At 51.4% G+C, this 22,920-nt stretch overlaps 1 protein-coding gene across 1 annotated transcript in view; it reads left to right on the forward strand.

Moving 5' to 3' along the window:
* The first annotated feature begins 18,875 nt into the window (after nucleotides 1-18,875).
* INPP5A (inositol polyphosphate-5-phosphatase A) overlaps nucleotides 18,876-22,920 on the forward strand; it is a 186,106-nt gene continuing 182,061 nt past the window's right edge. Inside the window, exon 1 of the mRNA XM_074158974.1 lies at nucleotides 18,876-18,950. Coding sequence (XP_074015075.1) covers nucleotides 18,876-18,950 — 75 coding nt within the window. The remainder of the gene's footprint in view (nucleotides 18,951-22,920) is intronic.

Genomic DNA, 22,920 nt, shown 5'->3' on the forward strand with positions numbered 1-22,920 from the left:
TGTAACGGGAACAAGCTCTTGCCAGGCTCTCTCTATACTCTTAAGTATTGCCAGTGCTTAAAGGGATTGTGCGAACTTTAAAAGCGTATCTCCGTCTGAAAACTTTGCAGTTAGCATTGCTGCAAAAAGCAAAAGTATCTTTTTCCTTCAACAAAACTGCCAGGAGAGAGATTAAAGGGCTACTTCACTTTCACTCTTTAGACATCCCTTTGTGTTCCAGAGTCAGTCTGTGTCTTGTTCCCTATTGATTAAATGGATCTTTTGCCCAACAGTCGTGTACAGGGGGAAAAAAAAAAAAAAGGAAGAAGAAAAAAAAAGGGAAAAAAAAAAAGCCCAAACCTTACAGTTTGCAGAAAAACTTAGTAGGCTGCATTGTTCCCCAAACTGCTTGGAGTTGTTTCTCTTTTAATAACCACTTTTCAAGCTGACAGCAGCTCTTAAAAGTAGGTTTGGATTAAAAAGGAAGGAAGACATCCCAGGACTTCATGTTTCTAATTATGCTCCCAGAGAGCCCTTAAATGACTTTCATGAATTTATACCCAAAGCAGCCAATTCTTTTGCTGCTCACACTGTTTTTATACTGATACAAATCTATTCACTTTAATGGGGCTATTACTGTTTTTAACAGGCTTACATAAGAGGAGAATGGGACCCAGTAGGTGGTCTCTCCCTCACGTCTTTTCCTTGGTTTCAAACAGCTTCTGAAGGAAGAAAACCAAATTAGTTAAAATGAGGCCAAAAAGTCACACGTGTCAGAAAAAAAAGGAAGCAGATGCCCATCCATTGTTTATTCTTTGGTCCCCAAGATGGGACCAAAGCAAGGTGGGTGCTGAGCTTTCAGGAGTCCAAGGGCTCCTGGTGGATCCAGGAGGCAGCTCTGCGGGTCCCAGTCACCAACCGTCCCACCAGGGACACGGGGTCCCAGCAGGTGGGCACGGCTGGGAGCCCAGCGCCTGCGGAACCTTGGGACTGACTGTAGGATTTGGGATAAAACATTATTCCTTGTAATTGTCTGTATTGACAATTAAGGGAATTGTGTCCTTTTAGCAACTTTTCTTTTGAACGCTGTATTTAGAAAAAGGCACTTGGCACTTAATCATATTTAGATCTTCCCCATCACTGTACTCCTCCATGGTCCTCGACAGCAACATGGGAAGTTCGAGTAGTCCCTGCTTCAGCTGATGGCACAGCAACTAACCCACCACTCAGCCTACAAATACGGGGCCTTGGAGACTTTTTACATGAAGTGAAGTGTTAGATATTACTCTCAGATTAGCTTTTGTCTCCTAGGCTTCTTGGAAAAAGAAAAAACAGAATCATGAGAATATTTTTCATCTGGTTATCTATCTTTGACAGCTACTGAAAAGTACAGGTGTTTCTTTAAAAATGAAACCACAATTTCAGCTACAAGAAGGGCAGTAAGCAGTAATGTGTCATAAAGGAATTGAAATACATCTCTGCAAATAAACTCATGGTGAGATGTCTCTTCTCATAGCTTCTTGAGGGAGGGCAGTAAGGAGGTATTCACTGAAAATAACCTGCATCTTGCCTTGGAGTTACTCCATTTCTTGTTCCTCGCTGCCTGCTCTCATGTCTCAGAGCAGGGGGAGGAACGAGCGGTGCCATCCCTGCTCCTGCCCGTCCCTCTCCCAGGGTCACCCCCCGATCGCTGGGAGGCACCAGGGCTGGAGTGAGCTACTCTGCTGCCCACCTTCTCCTCTGGATACTCTGCGGGCAAGCATTGTGCACAGCTCCTACTTCAGAGGATGAATAAACTTTTAAAAAGCAATTTATGAGGTTTTATATTTGTTAATTTTATTGCTGCTGTAGTATTTGAAGTCTGAGGTGGAAAATCCTGTTGGCAGGGAGCTGCTTTTGCGCTTGCACCTCACCAAACAACTACACTTAGCATTTATTGCATGGTTTTGGCCAGACTGTATTTGTGAATAGGGATCGCACGCTTTGCTTCAGGACTTGTCTTACTGACAAGGTGATTCCCAGTTATTCTGCCTGCTGCTAGGGAAAAGCTCTGCACAAACCTGCTCCACAGTGGGAGAAGCAGGGGAAGAAAAAGTTAACTCTTTAGAGGACTTAAAACTCAGTAAGAGAAATGTTTTCACTTTGGCATGTTCCCTTGTTCTCTGTCAATGTATCCACGTGGAAGGTCTCCATGGGAAGCGTTGTACCTGACGTGTACTGGATGCCTGACCAGGGGCTGGCATGGGATGGTAACTCTCAGCCCTCGTACTCCCTTGCTAAAATACAAATATATTGCTGTGACGTTCAGGTGGGTTCAGTTCCGTTGCTGAAGGAGCCCAAAGACCACATTGCAAAAGGAGGGACTGCTCGCTGGTACTGCCACTGTGGCCACTGTCACCCCACAGGGCGCAGGAGCCTTCCCCTGGGTGGGAGATGTAGAGCAGATGGACCTGGCACAGGAGGAGTCCATTTAGGTGCTAATTAAGCTGTAGGAGACACCCAGGTGCAGAGGGGCCTGAGGAGATGGGGAGCGGGAGATTACTTATGTGAGTGTGGGGGAGGCAGAAGAGAAGGGACAAGGAAACAGAGCAAACACAGAGCAGGCAGGAAAGCTGGAGCCGGGTCCCCGGGTGAGGGTCTCACCAGGTATGTGAAGTGCCAGGGAACCACTGGGTGAACTGGGAGGTGAATAAAGCAGGGGGCTGGTGTGCTCCTGGATGGCCTTCACCCCCAGCACAGAGGGGAGCCAGCCGCCTCTTCAGCCTGTTGCTATTAACAGCTCAATTTTTGTATTACTCTAAGGATAAGAATTGCCTGGCTTTTAGAGCTTGAGATGGCATGAAATTAACTGTCCTCTTAGACAGCCTTTTTTACAGAATGAAAATGCATTACTTCAATCTTAGCAACAGTATGAAATACAGTAATCTGAGAAAATTCTCTGGTTTTGTAACTACCAGACAGTCATGGGTTTTAGTCTGCAAAAAGTGCACTACACGAAACACCAGTTAAATACATGTTTCTTTTTTTGTGCCCCAGAGATAAGTGATGCTTTCAAATATGCCTTTAAAAATCAAACCACAAAACAAGGGTACTGGCTTCTCGCTGTTGTGCTGCCCTGGAGCGACTGCTCCTGGTCGCTGGCTGCGGGGTCTGCTCCTCACGCTTTGCCTTCCAGTTGCAAAGCAACACATCGTGCAGTGCACACTGTCATTCTTCGTGGCTGAAAAATGCTAAATAAGGTGCCAGGTGCCCTGGACGGGAGCTGCAGCATGTTGCTCTGTAGTATTTCCCTGCGCAGTCTCTGGGGCAGGGCTGATGCCATCAAAGCTCTGCTCTGGAGCTCCAGGCAAAATTCAGCATGATTTTGCCAAAAGCGAGCACTCCCGGCCTTTGGAAGCGCATGCTGCCCACAGCAGCCTTTCCTCCCAAGAGCAAGCAAATTGTTCTAATGGCTTGTCAGGTCATTTCAGAAATGAATATCTGCAGTGGTTTTGCGGAAATATGATGTAAATGCACCAGAAGTGTAATCTATAGCAAACTAATTTCTCACCCTGGAACGTTAATATGGAAATACTTCAGCTGAAACTCAAGCCTAAATTTCTGGAGGGAAATGTCTATGGCAAATCCCACTGCGTTATGCTGGGAGATGGAGATGCCGAGAGCACTTCAGGAGTAGCTGCTCTGCCTCAGGACACAGCGAATGGCAGTGACACAGCCGCGGTGGCACGGAGTCCCTGCCGGCCGGGCTCAGGCAGGGCTCCCAGCTGTGCACAGATGTCAGCCTCTCCATGTGTCTGCAGGTGTAGCGTGAGAGAACACTCGCCATGTCAGACTGGGCTGGTGAGGATGTTTGCAAATAGGGAATAACAAAGAAAAAACGATGCTGACTAATGAAACAGTCATTCAGAATTAGAACAAACGTTTGTGAATGCTGTTTGAAGCGGTCTATTGTCTCCATTATGGCTTGAATAAATAGTTAATCTTTGGCACACTGTTAAGCTATAGTACTTTAAATAAAAGGATACCACTGAACCTGAACAGTTCGTTGACAATGGCTGTCAGGATCACTGTAATTCTCTTTTATTTTATTTGTTTTTTTAAAGGGATCCTTGCTGCCAGGCTGAGGTTTCCTGCACAAGCTACAAGCAGCACGGTCTGTAATCTTGTCGGGAGGACTTTTTTTGGGCTAAACCAGCAGCTGCAATCAACCAGGAGTCGTTCTGGTGGGTCTCCTTTGAAGTGTGTGTCACACAGTGCCAGGGACAGGGGGATCCCCTGCCCGGGGGGACCTCCTCATCGCAACCCGTCGACTTGGCTGGGTGCTGCCGTGGCATTCACCGCCTTCACACGCTCCAACCTGCGCCCATCTCCGCTTCGTCCTCTGCTGCACCTTCTGCTCAGTGTCTCCCAGATCCTCCTTCCTCATGGCTGCCCGGCCCCCGTGCTATTAACAGGATTTAGCTAATTAGCTGCAAGCAGTGCCGTTCTCCCTCAGCAATGTAAAGGGCTTGCTATTTTTATCTGACTCTGGATGGTTTTGGTTCCTAGGGGATTAAGGTCAGAGGGCACATATTTATTCAGACGCTGGAATTCTGACATCGTTTTTCCATTACTTGGTTGGGAAGGAGGAGCCTCAGCCTTTCAACTCCCTCTTCTTCCCCACCGGCTGCGCCCCAGACACCCGCCCTCCCTCCTCAGCGAGCGGAGCCAGCTTCTCTGAAACCAGAATGTTTTTTACTTTCACTAGTGGTGTGGAGACATGCTAACCAAACATCTTATTTTTAAACACAAGTGGTGTCCAAGGGAGCGAGGGAGCCCTATAGCCACTTCATTCAATGCACTGTTGTTTATCTGCAAGCAGGAGAGTTTGTTCTGATGCATTTTTTAAGCTATTATTTCCATATGTTGCTAGAAAACAAGGATGCTGCCTTGCAGGACAACTTTATTTTCCTTCAGAAAAATTCTGCATGGGTACGACCCTAAAAAACCTCCACAACCTGAACTTCTTACTGCTTAAGGTATATCAGTAATTCCAGTACTTTCAGATAGAGCCTGAAAACACTCCCAATGCAAATGCACCTCTAATTAACTGAATCATACTATATACAATGCCTTTTAAGCTGGGCTGCTGAAAAAGAAGTAAGTTTTCATCAGTAGTTTTAAAAACAGGGTAATCAAAGCATCTTTTGAGTTGCCACTATATGGCCACTAATATTTCAGGACTGGTTCCCTTTTGGCACTTAACTGCAGTTAGTGAGGAGATTAACTGCTGTCCTTTCATTTGATTTCTGGTGGAAAAAAATACACATTATGAAGCATTTTCTCTTTGTGTGTGGTATTTTAACATCCATAGGGGATACAATAATACCCAAGTGAGCAAGACTCCGCTTCAGAAATGCACCTCCTGCAGAAAGACAGTGAGATTTGTGGTGAGCCCCAGATCCTGTAGGAATTTCTTCAAGAGTCTCAGGCTGGTCCTCACAATTCTGCCTTCTGATCTTAATGTAAAGCTTTACACTTATTACCACCTACTCTGCCAGAGGAGTGTAGCTGCTGGCCATGCTCTTCACCTCCTGTCCATCGACCTGCTGGTTGTGTGGCTCTGGGCAGTGGAGGACCTTGCAAGAAGAGTGGAGGTCCTGAGCTTGGCTTGCCAGCGGCTTCCCAACATCTGCGGAGCGTGCCGGACGGACGGGCTGTGCTCCTGCCGCCCAGGGGAGATATGCCATAGAGTTCATCTCCAGCTGGAGATCCCGCAGGGTGGTGGCTCCCTGCTCAGGCACGTAGCGTGGCTGTAGCTCGGGCAGAAGCAGCCATGCGTACAATGGTGGGTGTCTCTGTCCACGGCAGAAGCAGCGAGGGCTTCCCAGCAGGGATGACTTTTACCCTGCTGAGTAACGGGCTGCGCCAGCCCGGTGAAGAGCCGAGCGAAGCTCTGTAGCTACAGACTGCATCCACCGCTGCACAGGCCTGGGGACACCAAAGGGTTGGGAATGTTTTCACAGAGGTTTCCCTTCCCTCGCTCCCCTCCGCAGGGCTGGGCTGTCCCCTCATCTTGTTCCCAAGCAGGTGTGTGGGTGCAGCAACGTGGGGAGCGCAGGGAAGGAAGAGAGCTGAGCCCTGTGTGGGGTTTGGGAGCCCTCAGAGGTGGGTGGGAGGCTGTGCTGATCTCTGCTGGGGCCAGGCAGGGAGGTGCTGGGGTTGCCCTGCGGCAGAAAGCCCCTGGGGTGGGCCAGGGGCTGCAGCTGGCAGCCAGTGGGGAATATCCTCAAGCCTTCCCAGGGAACAGGTTGGCTATGATCCTGATGGCTCTGAGGACAGGGATTACCCCGGTGCTGGTGAATCACCAGCAGTGCATCAGATGCTGGCGTTTAGTCGGTCTTTTGTAACACAACTTTGGCTGAGAATCTGAAACCTCACCAGGTTATAGCTTAGACCTGGATCTCTGTTCACACTAAGCTCGTCTTCAGCCGTGGAGCAATTCATAAATTATGACCCCTTTCCTCCCATCTTCCTATGTAGTAAAGCAAAGAGGTCAATGATCTTTAAAGCCTGCATCAGTTTTGAGTCCTCTTTCTATCTCATCCACACTATAAAATATGCTACAAATAAAAATTATTGGGCAAAGAAGGCAGAGAAATATGGTACACATTTAACAATAATATTTCTATATAGAATTCCATGGTGTATTGAATCTATTTAATGAGTTTTCTAGATTAAGCTGAAGTCTAGGGAATTTTTATTATAATGCCATATCCCATAAAAATATCTATGGTCCTGTGAGAACAGACACTATATTAATCTATTTCTTTAATGTTAGGTGATTAGGTAATAGACTATTTGCAGCAATGATATTGACACTATTACTACTTGTGTAATTCTGTAAAAAAAAAGTTCTGTTCCTCAACGCCTTCTCCGTCCCAGCCCCATGACACGGTGCAGAAAGGGTGTAAATGCCAGTGGCTGTGTAATCGATGGAGTATTTACTAAATACAGTCCCCATCATGAGCTACCATCAGGACAGATGATATTTATAATGTTTTACCAGCCCACGGGCAGATGGCGAAGGGATGGACCAGCCTCACAAGGACCAGCTCGCACTTTGCCAACCCACTTCTGCGCTGGGCCCAGGCTCCGTCTCTCCCCAGCATTTGTCCCCACGGGAGCTGAGGGAAGCACGTCCCGGGACCCGGCCTCCTTCCCGACGCTTTCCAAAGGCAGGGAGGGTGCACGTCCTGCCCCACGGTGCACCACCCCGTTCCCGAGGTTTGCTTCACAGATTTGAGGAAAAACAATTTTCTAGAAAAACCTGGGTGCAGAAGAGCAGGTTTTGTTGTGGCGGGGTGCCTGGTGGTTTGTCTGGGGCAGGGAAGGGTTCGGAGCCCTACGGAGACAGCAGAATTGGCCTAATCCCACGGACACACACCCAAATTACATCATAGTCCTTGTTTAAAAGAAATCAAATTCTGAGAAACATTAAGTGGCTTAAATTATAAATGAATCGCTTCCCTAAGTGAGATCCGTGCATGAACTGTTGCTTTTGAAACCGGGGAAGCTGCAATTGCCTCGTACGCGGCCCGCTGTGAAAATTCCTCGGGAAGGGGCTGTGGCAGCCCCACAGGTCCCTTACGGACCTCACCGACCCACAGCAGCCAGGCTGCACCCCGGCTTTTAATAATTTTAAATGACCAGAGGATGGGTAATCCTTCTTACGCTGAAAATTCTGGGATGAGGTTTTTAAAAATTTTCATTATGAAATTGCTTAGCGTTAAGTCGTTAATTCTCTGTGTGCCACCGCACAGCTCACAGGTCCCCTGCGCTTTCCTGGTTTTCTCTTTGGTTTTAGGGAAAAGTTTGTTCTGCCAGGCATAAATTGGCAATATAATAAATACAACTTTTCAAAAACAATATACACAATTGCATATATTGCAATACCTATTTTATAGGTATATTCACACTCAACAGGCTGTGCTTTCTCATGTTACTGTTTTCCACACTAATCCCATGATGCTGTCATCTTTTGGGTTTTTTGTTACCTTTTCACAGGAAAATGAAGGGTTGATAAGGTGTTTCTTAATAATAAGTTGTTAGCTTCTACAATAATATTCAGTGTGGCTTAAATTTAAAAAGGACAGGATTCTCTGCTAATCTGTATTTGGTGAGTGACAAACACTAAAAGAACAGACTATTATAATTTTCTAGGTTGGGCTGCACCTCAATTATTACAGGAATTCAGTGAAGTTTCCTGTGTAAATGTGTGTGATGTAGCACTACAGTCAGACAGAGATTAAGGACCCACTGGGAACTGAAGCCAGCACTAACTCTGCTGTAAGAGCACTCGTGGACGCCTGAGAGGAGGAAACAGCAGTATAATGGCAGAACTAAGCCTTAATGAAGCACATTATTAGTCAGCAGCCTCCGAGGCCTTACATCAGGGTCCAGGAAATACATAAATAGACAAATCACTGCCTCTGTGTTGAGATCCAGATGCCCCATGGGCTGCCCGTGCAGCGGGTGAACTGCTCTGCCAGAGACCTAATGGCGCTGATCCCGCAGCCGCTGCTCTGGGACACGCTTTGGAAGATGAAGAAAATCACTCATTCGCCCCATCCCCCTTTCTCATATTGGGTAGGTGCAAAGTCTGCAGAGCATCCTTGTGCTTTGGGGCGCCTCAGCCCAGTAACAGCAGTGACGTCGCTGAAGAAAGTTATAAAGTAAGGAATGTAATTAATGCAACTACATTCAGTAAGTTACAAATCACATGGCACAATGAGTGAGTAAAATCGTCATAGAATCACAGAATCCCAGGTTGGAAGGCACCTCAAGGAGCATCTGGTCCCACCTTCCTTGGCAAAGCACAGTCTGGACAAGTTGGCCCAGCACCCTGTCCAGCTGGATCTTAAAAGTGTCCAATGTTGGGGAATCCACCACTTCCCTGGGGAGATTGTTCCAACGGCTGAGTGTTCTCCCTGGGAAAAATAATCACCAACAAGAAATAAAAAATAATCGCCAACACTGAATGGCAATGGGTTTTTGATAACTTTTCTGCGGCTGCCCAGACTGGAGGATGGCCGACGTACCACGGTTACTGGGTAAGTACCACACACACCCGGTGGAAGGGGCCGGGGGAGCGAGCGGCTGTACCCGTGTCACCTCCCACACAGTCGGAAGGGAAGAGTGGGGAAGAGATGATGGCTTTAACACTCTGTTGTCTGCCAAATAAAACTAGCGCAGCAGATCGTGAAGATGATCACGTACACCTGACTATCAGGATGAACTACCAACCGTGCATGTTTCTTCCTGTTCGAGATACTTTTGACACAAGGCTCTTTAAAGAGCTCTATGTTATTAAAAGAAGGCATCTCATTGGCGCTTGCACGGCAGTGGCTCTCGGGAAGCCCGTGGCTTGTGAGCTGCACGTTTTGGTCTAGCACAGAGATGTCCACCAGCTGCTAAGGTGTGTTTCCTTCCACGTACCCCTCGGCCAGCAGCAGCAAACGGCAGTGAGCCGACCCTGGGAATGCCAGGGGCTGGAGCTGCCCCAGGCACGGAACGCAGCCCTGGCCCCGTGGTGAGTGGAGCCCAAGGTCTGGGGCTCAGAGCCACTGAGGAAACCTCGGGAGCTGCACGTGCGGTCACTGATGGACAAAGTGAAACGGGATCTGTGCCCACCACTGCGAGCTGCCCCAACTTCCCCAAACTGGAGATTCTTAAAAAAGAAAAATTGGGGTCATCGCTTCTTGTTCTGTTTTCTATAATGAGCAAGAATGCGTCTTTCTGCAACTGAGACATTTTCTGCAGTGCCATTAAACAGGGGAGGTTCCTGGCTGAATTTGTTCCTCATAAAAATGTGCTTTTTCTGCAGACTGGCGTGACAAAGACAGAAAAGCTCCTTGAAAGCTGCCTGTCCTGACATTATTGTATAGATTTCCTAGTGACATCGCACATGTGGCATTTACACTGCCCGTGTCCCCCCCAGAGCTCCCAGGCCTGCTGGCTCTCTCCTGCCTGGGCACAGAACGGGTTTTCATGGTTGTAGCGTCACTGCTGTTTTATTTAAACTGGACCTTGAAACAGGCTTAAAACAGCTACACTTGGCAGAGGCTGGCACGTGGTACCTCTTGAAGAGGCTGAAACTGGTAACCCAGTGTGACAGGCAGAAAGCAAATACTAAGACATAGAATATGCTCAAGAAGCACCTGCTATTTTTCTAAATGAATTTTTTTCTGTTGTTCTTTTTTTTCCAGTGTATACTTCGATTGGTAATAACCTTTTTTCTCATACAATGTTGGCATTCATATTTGAATCCCATATAAGCCAATTGATGCTGACTTTCTTAGCCAAAAGATGTATTATTACTGTTTTCCAAATATTCTCAAATCATTTTGTGAATCTGAAAGATGCCGGACAAACCCCAGTCACTTGGATGGTGTCACCAGCTGCGCCAGGGTGACATCCTGCTACAGACAGAGCTAACTCCCCTCTGCAGCCGCTCTCCCGGCGGTGGGCTGCGCTGCTGGAAGTGCTGTGTCAGGGGTGGGTGTCATTCCTGTGCCAACAGCGGGCTAAGAACAACTTCCCATAATTTGCATGCTTCTCTGCCAGTTAGATGATAATGAGCAGTGCTTCAGGGATCAATGTGAAATAGAAAGTTGAGGTCTCTGGTTTATATTCCCATCTTCCTGCGGTACGTGTTCTGGTTCTCACGAGCATCAGAGAGTTCGGGGATATTTCATGCAGGGCACTGGAATCCTGCAATAACACATAGGTGTTGCAGAGAGACTAGTGCAGCCGTTTGTTGTTAAAGGAGGGGATTTACAAGCCTCCGTGTGCTATTTCCATGCACACCAGCCCTATTCTTTAAGATCCTTATAACTGGACTTTGTAATCACACAGTGACGAACACTGATATTGCTGCTCGAGCAGCAGCAAAGGTGCAAACTTCACCATTTGCACTTTCCTCAGCTGTTGAGGAGCGTTTCCCTGGCCCGGGCAGCGTCGCGGCAGCTGCAGCCGCAGCAGGGCTGGGAATGGGGGGGGGGCAGCAGGGCTGGGGGGGCAGCCACGGCGGAGGGTCCTCGTCAGGACAGCAGCAGCCCCCACGCTCTGCGGGGACCCTGGAACCCCCCCCACAGGGCTGTAACTCCACATTCCTCGACACAGCAACGCCAGCCCCTTCCCTTTTGAGTGGACATAAAGCATAGGGAAAATATAAAAGCAAGTGATTACGGACGCTGCATGAAAGGAAATAGATTTTTAAGGGTTTAGCCTGAAGAGTTGCTTTTAAGTGCTGTTTAGGTTTTTGCCACTGCCAGGCTTCTCTGATGGGAGCAACACAGACTCCAAATTCATAGTGTAATTTCGGAGTGCCTGGGATGGGCATTCATCCTCAGAATTCAATCTGAAGCTTTCTGAAGGGCAAAACTCTCATGATAATCAAACACTGCTGACGAACCTCTACAGTCCTTGAGCAGCTGAAAGAACTAGAATCTCACTGAAGATATCAGTCTGTGAAAGCCTTTCTGGTCTGATTTACTCCTACCCAGGGTGCAGGGGACACAGCGGAGATCCCTGGAGCGACCAGGACTGTGGGGAGCACTGGGGGGGAAGGGTGCCGGGCAGGGGAGGAGGAGGATGGTGCTGGTGCTTTTCTGGTTGTTGAGAAAGATAACTGCAACAGAGCTGAGTGGCTCTGTATGGAAAGGACTGAAAAATGACGGCACAGCCAGCGTGCAAAGGCAGATTAACTCATCTGACACATGGCGTGCTTGGCTTGCTGACCTCAAGAAAACTTCAGTGTAGCATCTGCATGTAATTTAATGTAGACTTGGCTAATCAGGGCAATCACCTGCCTGTGAACCTGCAGAGCCTCAGGGGGCTGGCAACGCAGGCTGAGAGCCAGCAATGGCCCAGGGAGGCTGTGGGGTGAGACCCCTCCAGCATCACCAACAGCTCACGGGGCTTATTTACCCGTGCCGTCTTCCAGAGACAGAACACGCAGCGCGTATTTGCTGAGCTGTTCACAGCTCGAACGTGTATCAGCTGCAATTTTGGTGCTAAAACCGACCAGCTGCAGCTGTGCAGAATCACAGCAAAATGCTTTAAATGCAAATTGCAGAGCAGGTGTGGGGTATTAAGGAGTTCCACACTCGTTGGCAAAACCTAGACAGCTCATAGGCCAGTCCTTAGAAATACTGAAAGATATTTAGGCCCCACAACTAAGCAAAAACTGCAGACAGTAAGGGCCAACTACATTAAGGAGTCATTGTTCACCTGAAAGGTGAAATCTAAACAGCTATAAAGATATTTTTAGTTTTATGGGAGTTTGAATATTGCCAGAACACAGATGCTAAAGTATGTCTTAATGTTCTGACATCATCAAAATGCCTGCAATATGTGGAGAGTTACCTCAGCCATTGCTGTTCTCTCAGCTTCGATATCCTCTGCACCAGTAACACCAGCAATGATCCCAGGGCCAACTGGAATTATTTCAAATCAAATGTAAGTGTTTTTTTCATACCTGTATTTGCTGTTTTCCCTTCATTTCTATTAAGGGAATCAGTATGTTTTCCTCTGTTTTATTGCACGTTTCAAAGTTAATGAAATGATTGTTCTCTGCTCGCTCAGTTGGAGATATTTATGAATTGTAATGATGCGGCTGTTTGTGAGGTTCCCTCCCTCCCTCCCCACGCCCAGTGTCCAGCGGGGGCAGAGGATGGCTCTCGTGGATGTGCAGGCAACGAAGAGGTTTCTTTGAGGCGAGTGAGTCTCTGAGGCCGATGGTCCCTGTCAGGGCCCCAAGGACACGGATCCCGACCAGCCCCAGCTCCCGGCCTCTGAACGAGACAGAGCGACGGCCAGTGCTCGCCTGGGCTGATCTCAGGCACTTCAGGAATTACACTTCTCGGACAGCTGTCCTGGACAGTTAGCACAGCAGCTATACACCATGAATTCTAATTTTCATGTACAAAATATCCCATAATGAACAGCAATAAATTTCTGTTGAGAAATATAAGTGGAGCTGTATCCAGGTCAGGAGAATTTCCAATGACTCAGAGATAAATAAAGGCTGTGTACCGAGCTCTGAAATCTACAGGACTCGGTCTGACACACTTTGATTTGACCTCAGCAACCCGTGGCCTGAGGTAGGGATTCGATACCTAAGTACCAGATTTGGGGTTTTCCTCTGGTTGCTGTGGCTCCAGGACCACAATAAATTTAGGGAGCAGCCACTTGTGTGACCCTTCCTCACCCCAAAGTGTGAACTTAAAAAAAACAAAAAAAACCAACCAAACAAAACAAAACAAAAAAAAAAAAACAACACCCAGTGAAAACTCTGAGAGCATTTCCTTCAAGCTGTGTTTTGCTGTCCAGAAAATACAAAATGGCCCATTTAATCAAACGCTGGGACAGGCTCACAAAGCCCACTAAGCTCCATCTCCGAGAGGAACAGAGTCCATCCCTGAGGGTTATAAAAGAGCTTTCAGGCAGCAAATATTACATTGCACTTAAGGGTTTTAATCTGATATGGTTTTGGGGTTTTGTTGTTTTTCCTGCCAGTATAAAAAGCTCTTCATAAAGATCCTTCTAATAAAAGCTTAAGCCAATTAGTAAAGCCATAAAGACAGTGATGAAAGGAAGTCCAATACGATTATAGAGGAACTGCACAACCGGTGTTTGAGTGCTCCCTCCACCGTCCCTCCCCATGGACTGGGAGCCCCCCCCAACCCCTGGGAGCTGCTGGCCCCCGTGCTGCTGCTCCCCGAGACTTTGGTAGCCACGGCTCTGTGTGTTCCTGGGGAGATGTGTGGGAACGAGATGTCCCACCTTACACGGACAGCAGACCAGTGACCATTCTCTGTGCCACTTACCATGCGTTATTTTATTCAAGACAGAGATACAGCAGCACAACAGTGCAAAAATAACCAAATGTGGTGTTTCTTTGTTTGTCTTCTAAAAAATGAATGGAAATCTGTTTTCTGTTAATATTCCCAGGTCTCTTGTCCGGGGAGCTGGCCTGACCAAGATTTGGGGGAGGCTACAGTACTTCTTTCAGGTGAAAAACTGAATTTGCTTCCAGCCAAACTTTCACCAGTAGCAACCTCCACAGCAGGCAACAACCATCTTCCAGATCCCCCCTGAAACCTGTTGTCCTAACATCTCCCAGCCCACCCGTCTGTGGGCTGGCCACGGCCCCAAGCCCAGGCTGGGGAAGGTGCAAGGGCAGGGGGTCTGGACTCTGGGCACGTGCCCAGTGCTGCCTCTGGCCACGTCCTGGCCTTGCCTGAGCCTGCGCCGGCTCCATCATCCCTGGCAGCAAATGATGCTGCTCTTGGCTTGCCCATGTTTGTCGCATTCTTCAGAAGATGCCTCAGCGGGTGTAGACATCCCACATCCCTCCTCTGTGCCAATTCAGTCACATTTTCTGTGAACCTGACCATGAATAATGTCAAGTAACTCTTTGTTCTCTTATTTGTTCTTTATTTCAGGAGGAAGAGCTGTGAAAATATTAGAACTTGGGTCAAAAACGCAACAGCCCAAACCTCCAAGGCAACTTTTCTGTGGCATCTATGCAAGTGGGGACGTTTCCAAGCCATGTTGGTAAAATTCATGGGGACGGTGGATTTATGCACTTATCTGACCCTCAGGCTTATTTGAAAAATTCAGCCTCAAGAACATTTTTTTCCTCATAGGGGCAAAGCCACGAAGTAAAAACTAACCCAATTATTGAGCCCTCTTGCTTAAACTTGAATATTCAAGGCAGGCACCAAGACTGAAAATATTCAGACTACGCTGTCTGGGTTACAAGTACTGGAAAACCAGGAGCTGTGACAGAAAACGTTAGCCAACCTTAGGTAGACGTGGTGCTTTTCCTGAAGTGACGCCACTGACCAACACCAGTCCCTCGGCTGTCTCTGCCGGGGAGGAAGACCAATGTCTGATCTGTGTTTGTGGCTCCAGCTGGCGGGACCCGGCCCGGGGTTGGGGCTGTGAGCTCCGGAGCCGGTGTGGGTACAGCTGGAGGCAGGCACAGCTCCTGCTCCGAGCGGGGTGCAGAGAGGCACCTCCATATTAACTCCTGCGTCCCCGTCACTGCACTGTAACATCTGCTCTTGCAGTTCCTGGGGCAAAATGAAGTGTCACCTCTGGAGCACACACTTACAGTCATGTCAAAGGGCACACAATGCAGGCTTCAGTGTGCTTTTACCTATTGCTCTTTCACCATTGCCACTGGCAAAATTTCATATTTGGACACAGATTCGCCTTTTTCTTCCCCCCGTCCCACCCCAGCACAGGTATAGATCTTGTTGTTCTGAGTTTACCAAGCATCAGCTCTGCTCACTTTACCCATGCAAAATCAGCTGATGTGCCCTCTACGCCTCCCCACTCTGCAAAGCGGCTGGTGATGTGCATGTATCTCCCATCAGTATTCATACCGCAAGGCAGCCTGGAAGTGCTGCTTCAGTCATTCCTTGCTTTTTTTTAATTGGAGACTTTTATTACAGATTGGATGCTGCCATTTGTGGGACAAAGGAATTCTGACCCTGCAGAAAATGGCAAGAAGCTGGCTGGGTGCATTGCCTGACAGAGCATCCTCTGAGCTGTCTCTGCGACACCGCCCTGAGCCACCAGTGCGAGCTGCTGCAGCCACCGAGTGACAGCCCTGGCAGGACGGCCAAACTCAGGAATTCTTCTGAAAATGCTTCAGAGATCACATTCTATGTTTCTATTTTCTCAAGTTTTATCCACTCCTTTTCTTGACAAAGGCACAGGATTCACAGGCATCAGCTCAGTCATCGTTTTACTTCCATGCAGTTGTGACATTTTGCTGCCGTAGTGCTTCCTCTACCAGAGAAATTGGCAAAGTCACCCGCATTGTAGCCCGGCGACGGCTGCCTGGGCTCTGCACAAGCAACTTCTTGTGGTCTGCTGCCGCTTCCTATTCTCGTTTCCTGTTCCCGAGCGCTGCCAAGCCCTTCACCTGGATGCCATATGGCCCGGGATCCCTTTCCAGCTGGGTGGAATTTGACACAGCTTCCTCCAGCACGCCCTGGCTTTGATGTAATCGCTGAAATGTGTACAGCTTGTGTGCCAAAAACACAGCAGCAAATGGGCTTTTTCCCCTCTCTCTCTTTTTTTTTTTTTTTTTCTCCTTTCTTTTTTTCTTGTGTGTAAACATGTCAGGATACACCAGGGTGGTATCTTTGTTCAGCTCAGCTTTGACACCTCTGATGGCTGCATCCAGGTCAGATCACAGTGTCTACAGTCCAACTTCATGCAATTGCTGTCTCGGGAGTTGCACAAAACCTTAGAAGAAATTGTCCAGAGGAGTCCAGCGGTGTTTAGTGTCTCCGGGCACGAGCCTATTCTGCACTGCATTTATCGGTATGTCACAGCTCACTGGAGGTCAGCAGGTATCCCCCGTATGAGGCAGACTTCCACAAGTTCAACTTGCTTCTTATTTAATTGAATATTTCATTTGCACATTGTAAATGCAAAGAAGGCCAGCGGTCACAATCTAGCAGAGCTTTTGTCATTCCATCTGCGTCCCCACCTGAGAGAGTCTGGCACAAAGAAGAGAAGACTTTATGGGACTCATCAAGTCCACTGGCGATGGCCATCGGCTCCTTCACCGGTGTCTCTCTGCAGGTGTAACACACGACTGTAGTGTGGTGAAGGGCACTGAAGGAGGGTGAAATTGATGCCTGGGTGTGCGTGGGAGGAACCAACTGGAACCAAAGGTCTGGCTGCTGGTGTCCGTGCTCTGCTCCCCCAATCACATGGGGACAGACGGGAGCTCGACCTCCTGTCCCGGCTGCAGGTGGGGGAGCATAATTGCAAGGTATCAGAAGACATCCCTTAAATGTTCCCAGGCAACTGAAGCTTGCCAAAGAGGGGTGATTAAGTACTGTCAGCTTGTTTTACGCTAGATTTATTATTTGAATCTCTTCTTCTAGCACCTTACTTCATGAATTAGTTTTTCTAGGGGAAGACTAGTTGCTCTTGTGTAGTTAGAAGTTTCAGGCACCTTTCCTTGGCATTCAGCTGATAATTTCTATTATCATAACAGTATGGAGAATCCCATAACTGAAGACTGGCTTTACTTAGTTCTTTTTTCCTTTTTCCTGAATACTGAGAAAATCTGTGGCCTAGTACCGTCCCTGACGTCAGCTCTGTCAGTTGGGTACCAATCCCTTCTTTGCCTGCCACCACCCTGCCTTGGAAACTGTTTTTCTGCTGCACGTGAGATCTCATTCACTGCAAGCGTGAGCAGCTGAGCTTGTCTGCCTGATGTATCCTTAATTTGGGAGAGACTTGTTCACTGACCATACGCAGGCTTTGTCGGCTACAATGCAAAACACAATAAATACCGCTGAGCAGCAGTAATAATCTCTATTTCTCTGCCAGGGGCACGCACGTTTCTGTGCCTGAGCCTTCGTGTTCAGTGTGATATCTTCCTGCTCAGTGTGACGGTCGCTTTGGTGGTTTCCCTTGTCACCTCTACTACAGGGTGCGTCACCTGTTGGACACCATCCCGCTTTCTGCCACAGTGCCCCCCGATCTGCCCCTACATCTTGTTCTCCCTCAGATCTGTGTAATCGTGCAGTCGCTCCCGAATCTCGTTGGGTTTCCTGTTTTCCCTGCTCTGAGACGTGGCGAGACCTCTGCGAGCCTGGGGTTAGGAGCTTCCGCACATTTTGTTCCTATTACGAATCAGCCATGAAACGTAGATAATCTTAGGGGCCGGGGATTATGCACAGCCTGGTGAAGGCTGATTTATCATTTTTGCGGTTTCTTAAGCAAAGTTAGTGAAGAGATTCCTTTCACCAAGGGTACTTTGTGCTGCGCTCCCAGGCTCCGTGCGGGCTGCTCCATCCTACCCCTCGCAGCTCTGGGTCCCGCCGGGGCCAGGGCCGGGCTGTCCGGCGTTACCGGTAACGGTCTTATCTCCCGCCGGTGGCGACAGCGCCCCACCGCCGTGCGGGGGGTTTCCCCTCCGGAGGAGCGATGCGCCTTTCCCAAAGCCGGGGTGTCGCTGGGGGGCCGGTCCTCCCGGCGGCCGGTTTGGGGCACTTTCGGGCCGGCTGAGGAGCGGCACGAGGGCCGGACCTCACAGCCGCGCTCCCGGGGGACCCCGGCCGCCCCCCGGGCCCGCAGACCCGGCGGCCGCTCCCGCCCGGCGCCCGCAACCGCCACCGCTCGGGGCCGCCCCGGGGCAGCGGGGCCGGTTCCCCCGCAGGAAGCAGCGCCCCGGCAGCGGGGAGGCCGGTCCCGCCGGGAAGGGTCTGGTCGCCCCCGGCGCCGCTCCTGCCCAGGTGAACGGCGGCCCCGCCCGAGCGGGCCCGGCCTCTCGGCGGGACGGCGCCGCCGGCCGCCTCCCGAGGGTTGGCGTTGCCCTTTTAAGAGGCGCGCGGGGCCGCTGTGACGTCGCGGGCGCAGAGCCCTAGCCCGGCCCGCCCGCCGCGCCGCCAGAGCCGGGAGCGGCGGCGGCAGGAGCGCGGTGCGCGCAGCGCCCGCCCGGCCCGGCCCAGCCCAGCCCAGCCCCGCGCCGCCGGGGAGCGCTCGGCCCGTCCCCGCCGACACCGGCCGCCCCATCCCGTCCCGCCGACCTGCCATGCGCCGCGGCCCGGCGCCAGCCTCCGCCGGCGGGAGCCGTCCCGGCAGCAGCGCGACGGCGGCGGCGGCGGGCGAGCGCTGAGCGCCGCAGCAGCCGCAGGGCGGCCGGCCGGCCCGCCGCGGCGCGGATGTGCGCGGGCTGCCCGCGCCGGGAGCACTCGCCGCGCTGACGGGGCGGGCCAGGCGCCCCGCTCGCCGCAGCGCCCCGCGCCCGCCCCCGGGCTCCCCGCAGCGCCGCCGGCCGCGCTCCGCGCTTCCGCCCGCCCGCCGCCGGCGCCATGGCGGTGAAGGGGGCCGCGGCCGGCGCCGGGGTGCTCCTGGTGACGGCCAACGTCGGGTCCCTCTTTGACGACGTAAGTATCGCGGCCGCGCGCGCCCCGCCGGGGGTGTACCGGGGGGTCGGGGTCTCCGCGGTCCTAGCGCCGACGCGTCGCCCCCCCCGCCCGCGCCTGCCGCCCCGTCCCGCCCGCTCCGCTCCCGGCCGGCGGCGGGTCCCGGCGGGAGTTCCCGGCAGCCGGCCGTTGCGTTGGGGTGGGGGTGCTCTGCCCCCCCCCCCCCCCCCCGGGAAGCCCGGAGCGGGGCGCGGGGGGATGCGCAGCCGGCAGCGAAACGCCTTCCCGGGGATGCCGTGTGCGTCCCGGCCTCCGCCGTGCGGCTGTCACCGCGCCGGGCGTCCCCCTGCGCGGCTCGGGAGGGTCGGCGGGGGCCGGGGAGGGAGGGAGAACCCGGGGCGCGCCCGTTCCCGCGGGGACAAACAGCTTCTGCCCGGAGTCGGTCCGTCCGTCCGCGGCCTCCCGCGGGGGCTGCCCCCCGCTCGCCCGCCCCGGGGCTCCCCTCCCGGCCCCCGCGCGTCGGGGCGTGAAAGCGGGCTCTGGGGGGGGCTTAGCGCAGTGTGTTCGAGCAAACGTTTGGGACGTTTCCCATCGCGGCAGGTAAGGCGAGTGCGACAGCTGATGTGGCTGGCGGCTCGGCAGGGAGAGGGGTGCCCGCCTGTGAGCGGGGTGGAGGGAGGCAGGGATAGGCAGGGATTCGCAAGGACCTGGGAAGCGGCCAGGCTGCTCGACCCGCGGGGCCGCCCCGGGGGAGCCCGGCACCCCTGAGGGCAGCGGCGAAGCGCTCCTGGAGCCGAGTAACGCTGGCGTGTCACCCACCGAAAATGGGGTGTTTCTGGGGGTTGCCGTTTGTACATTTAGCAGAGAATTGGGTCGGAACTCGCGCTGCGCGTTGCTCTGGCCGTGTGTGTTAGGACTGGCTTCGCCAGCCCGATGCACAAATCGCTCCGTGCGCCGCAGTAACGCCTGGGGGTTCCGTGCCTCCTCCCAGTCTTCCAAGTTCGCTGTATTTTTTCATCATCGTGAAGGCTGACTCAAAGTACACACTTTGATTGATACGTGTGTAGTCAAAGGATGTAATTCATCTTTTCACCAAGTTTAGTAAACTTTGACGAGTTATCACTGCAGTTATTTTGTTACACTTCAGTGTGTCTGTTTGTATTAAATGAACCCCCAAAATACTAATTCCATAATCATTTTCCTGCCGATGGCCTTAGGCCTGTGCAGTGTCTGTGAGTGAAGCCGCGTGGTGGTGGGTAGGACTCTGCCGGTCGTTGCTGCTGCTCCTGTTGCTCGAGCCCAAAGAGGACACCTCTGTGTGACCCGAGCCTGCTCTCTGACCCCAGCCCGCCATCTCCCATGGCCAGCACGGCGGTTCAGAGCACTCCCCTGCCTTCCCTTGCAGCCGAGAGTGATAAAAGCGGCCACTGTGGAGCCTGTTACTGAAGAAATCCCATGCCGTCAGACTAAACGATTTCCCGGTTGTCCCTAGTTAGTGTTTGAGACTCGCTGCCGTTCCTGGAGGAGGTGAAGTGTGTTTGTTGTCTATGGTTCGGCGTGACCAAAGAGGGGAACGCTTCTGCTCCAGGCAAGCGACTCCCTTGTGATGAAAAATTAGTTTTCTACAGCAACAAACCCAGGCTTATTTGGATATGTTCCACTGCAGGGTGGGGAATGGAAAGACTGGTCTGAACTTTTGTGATTACGCTTCTGGTTTGTTGCTGCTGGAGTTGGGGCTGGCGGCTGCCCGGTCAGGTTTCTGGAGTAACGCTGGTGCCATTCAGGCACGGCAGAGATGACATTAGCTTGGCCTGTGGAGCTGTCAGTGGCTGCTTCTGCTCATTGGGCTCTTCCTCATCAGCTGAGGAATAAGCCTCTCTGCTGTGACCTGAAGTGACTTCAGTTATAAACGAGGACTCACGCTTTGATAGACTTCTCCCAAGCTGGGCTGGAAGACCACTTCCAGTTCCTTTGATCCATATTTCCCTTTTCTGATTTCAAATTTCAGTTGGTGATACATGTTTTACTTAAACACTATGTTTTTAGTCAAATCTTGCTGGACCTCGGGGCGGGGTAAGGGTATGTGTTTTCACAACACAGCACAGAAACCCCGAGCAGGCGGGATGCTCGGATCCGAGTCCCCTGCACCAGCACCGGCCCTCCTCCCCTTGCTCCGGGGTCTGATTCACAGTGGCCAGGAGTCCCCCGGGACCCTTCCTACGCCCAGCTCCGGGCAGGTGTCCCCGGGAAAAGGGTGCTGTGGGCAGGCTGGGTCCCGGAGGGGTCTTGGGGTGGCGTGGGACTCGCCCCATGGGGTGGTACCTCTGCCCCCCTGTCCCACCCCAGTGAACCCCAACGTCTTGGCTCTGCGAGGAACCTTCCGCTGATTTGCTTGAAGCACCTGAACGTGACTGGGTGGCGGCGGTGTGATTTGCACTTCAGGCGATGTTGTGTTGTTTACTCGGCTGGCACACGCTGTGCGTGCAAATGCTCTTTAGCCGAGACCAGTATTTTGTAGAAGAATAAATCAGAATACCTTTGGCAGACAGGTTCATCTGGGTGGGACGGTCTTTCCTATCTCACTGGCATTGCTGACCTGGCTATAATTTTGCAAAGAGGAGAGAATTGCTTTTTTTCCTCCCCGATTGCCAGAAGCAGGCTATGATAACGTAACTGGTTTGCTCCTGCCGGCCACCCATGTCCACTAATGACCTGTGGCCGTGCTGACCTGGGAGCTCATGAATAAACATGTGAACAGTGAGGAGGGGCTGCGCTGGGCTTGTTTCATTTCTTGAGCAGTTTTGCTACTTCATTAAAAACATTAATGCAGTATTAGATCTGCAAATATTCTTCAAACCTTCATGAACACGTGCATCTCATGAATATGAATGTGTATGATTTTAGGTACATTTGTGTTTACGTAAGCATTTAATGTTTGTCCTGCAGTGTAAACATTTCCTGTTTTTATCCCAGCATACTCTCACTGACTGTTTTTATCCCAGTATACCCTCGCTAGCAGCAGAGGATGGAGTTCAGGTTACCTGTGGGTCACTCCTTCTCTTTTTCCCTCCTCTGAAGCCCCTGGCTGTGGTAGGGGGTCAGACGAGATGATCTTTAAAGTCCCTTTCAGCCCAAACCACTCAGTGGTACCAGCCTCTCTGTCTCTCGCTCCCAGTTTCTTTGCTTTCTCTGCATCCTCCCTCTGCACTGATGGAATTTCACATTTGCCTTTCGAGGACCCTATTGCCATAGCGCCCACAGAATCGATCTGCCTGGGGCTTTTCTGAACCTACTGTATAGGATTTTAATTACTTTAATGTGCTGCCTTTTTTCCTTTCTGCTCCAACCTTTTCATTCTGTCAGTTATTTTTAAGCGGCTCGATGTGGTCTGTTTTTCCTTGGGACAGAAGCCCGGGAGCCGCAGGGTATCCTGGCCAGCGAGCAGAGCGGCTGGGCCACCAGTGGCCGGGGGCACCTCTGTCCTCGGGCCAGGGGGTCCCCAAAGCCGTCCGCAGCCTCTCTGTCCCCGTCCCTGCTGCCGGGCGGGTGTCTGGGGGGGCTGCAGGCCCTGGGGACACTTGTGTCGCTGCCAGCGGCCACCGAGCTGCGGTTGCTCCTGCTGGATGGAGGTCTCTGCCGTCCAGCTTTGCTGTTGTCTCAGGAGTTGTTACCCTTTGCTGCGGATTTGGCTGGGGGTGGTCACAAACACTGAAAAAACACCTTCCTGCTCACACCTGGAACCGTGTTTTGCACTGTTCCAGTTTTAGGTGATTTTAGAGTCCATGTTGTTTAAACCTCTGGGTGCAGATCTTTAGGGTGAAGATTTTCAATGTGCCCAGCAGATTTCCGCTTGGGTTGGAGAGTGGATGGTGTGTTCCCGTTTCCTTTGCAGTTGGTGTGTATGAGCCCAGGTCAGGCGGGGGCTTCTGAAACCTTCCCTTGTCCTCACACCCCTGAGTGTGGGGAGCTCCCCTCCAATGGGGGGGTCGAT

The sequence above is a fragment of the Numenius arquata genome, chromosome 15 (assembly GCF_964106895.1).
Source record: "Numenius arquata chromosome 15, bNumArq3.hap1.1, whole genome shotgun sequence".
NCBI lineage: Eukaryota > Metazoa > Chordata > Aves > Charadriiformes > Scolopacidae > Numenius > Numenius arquata.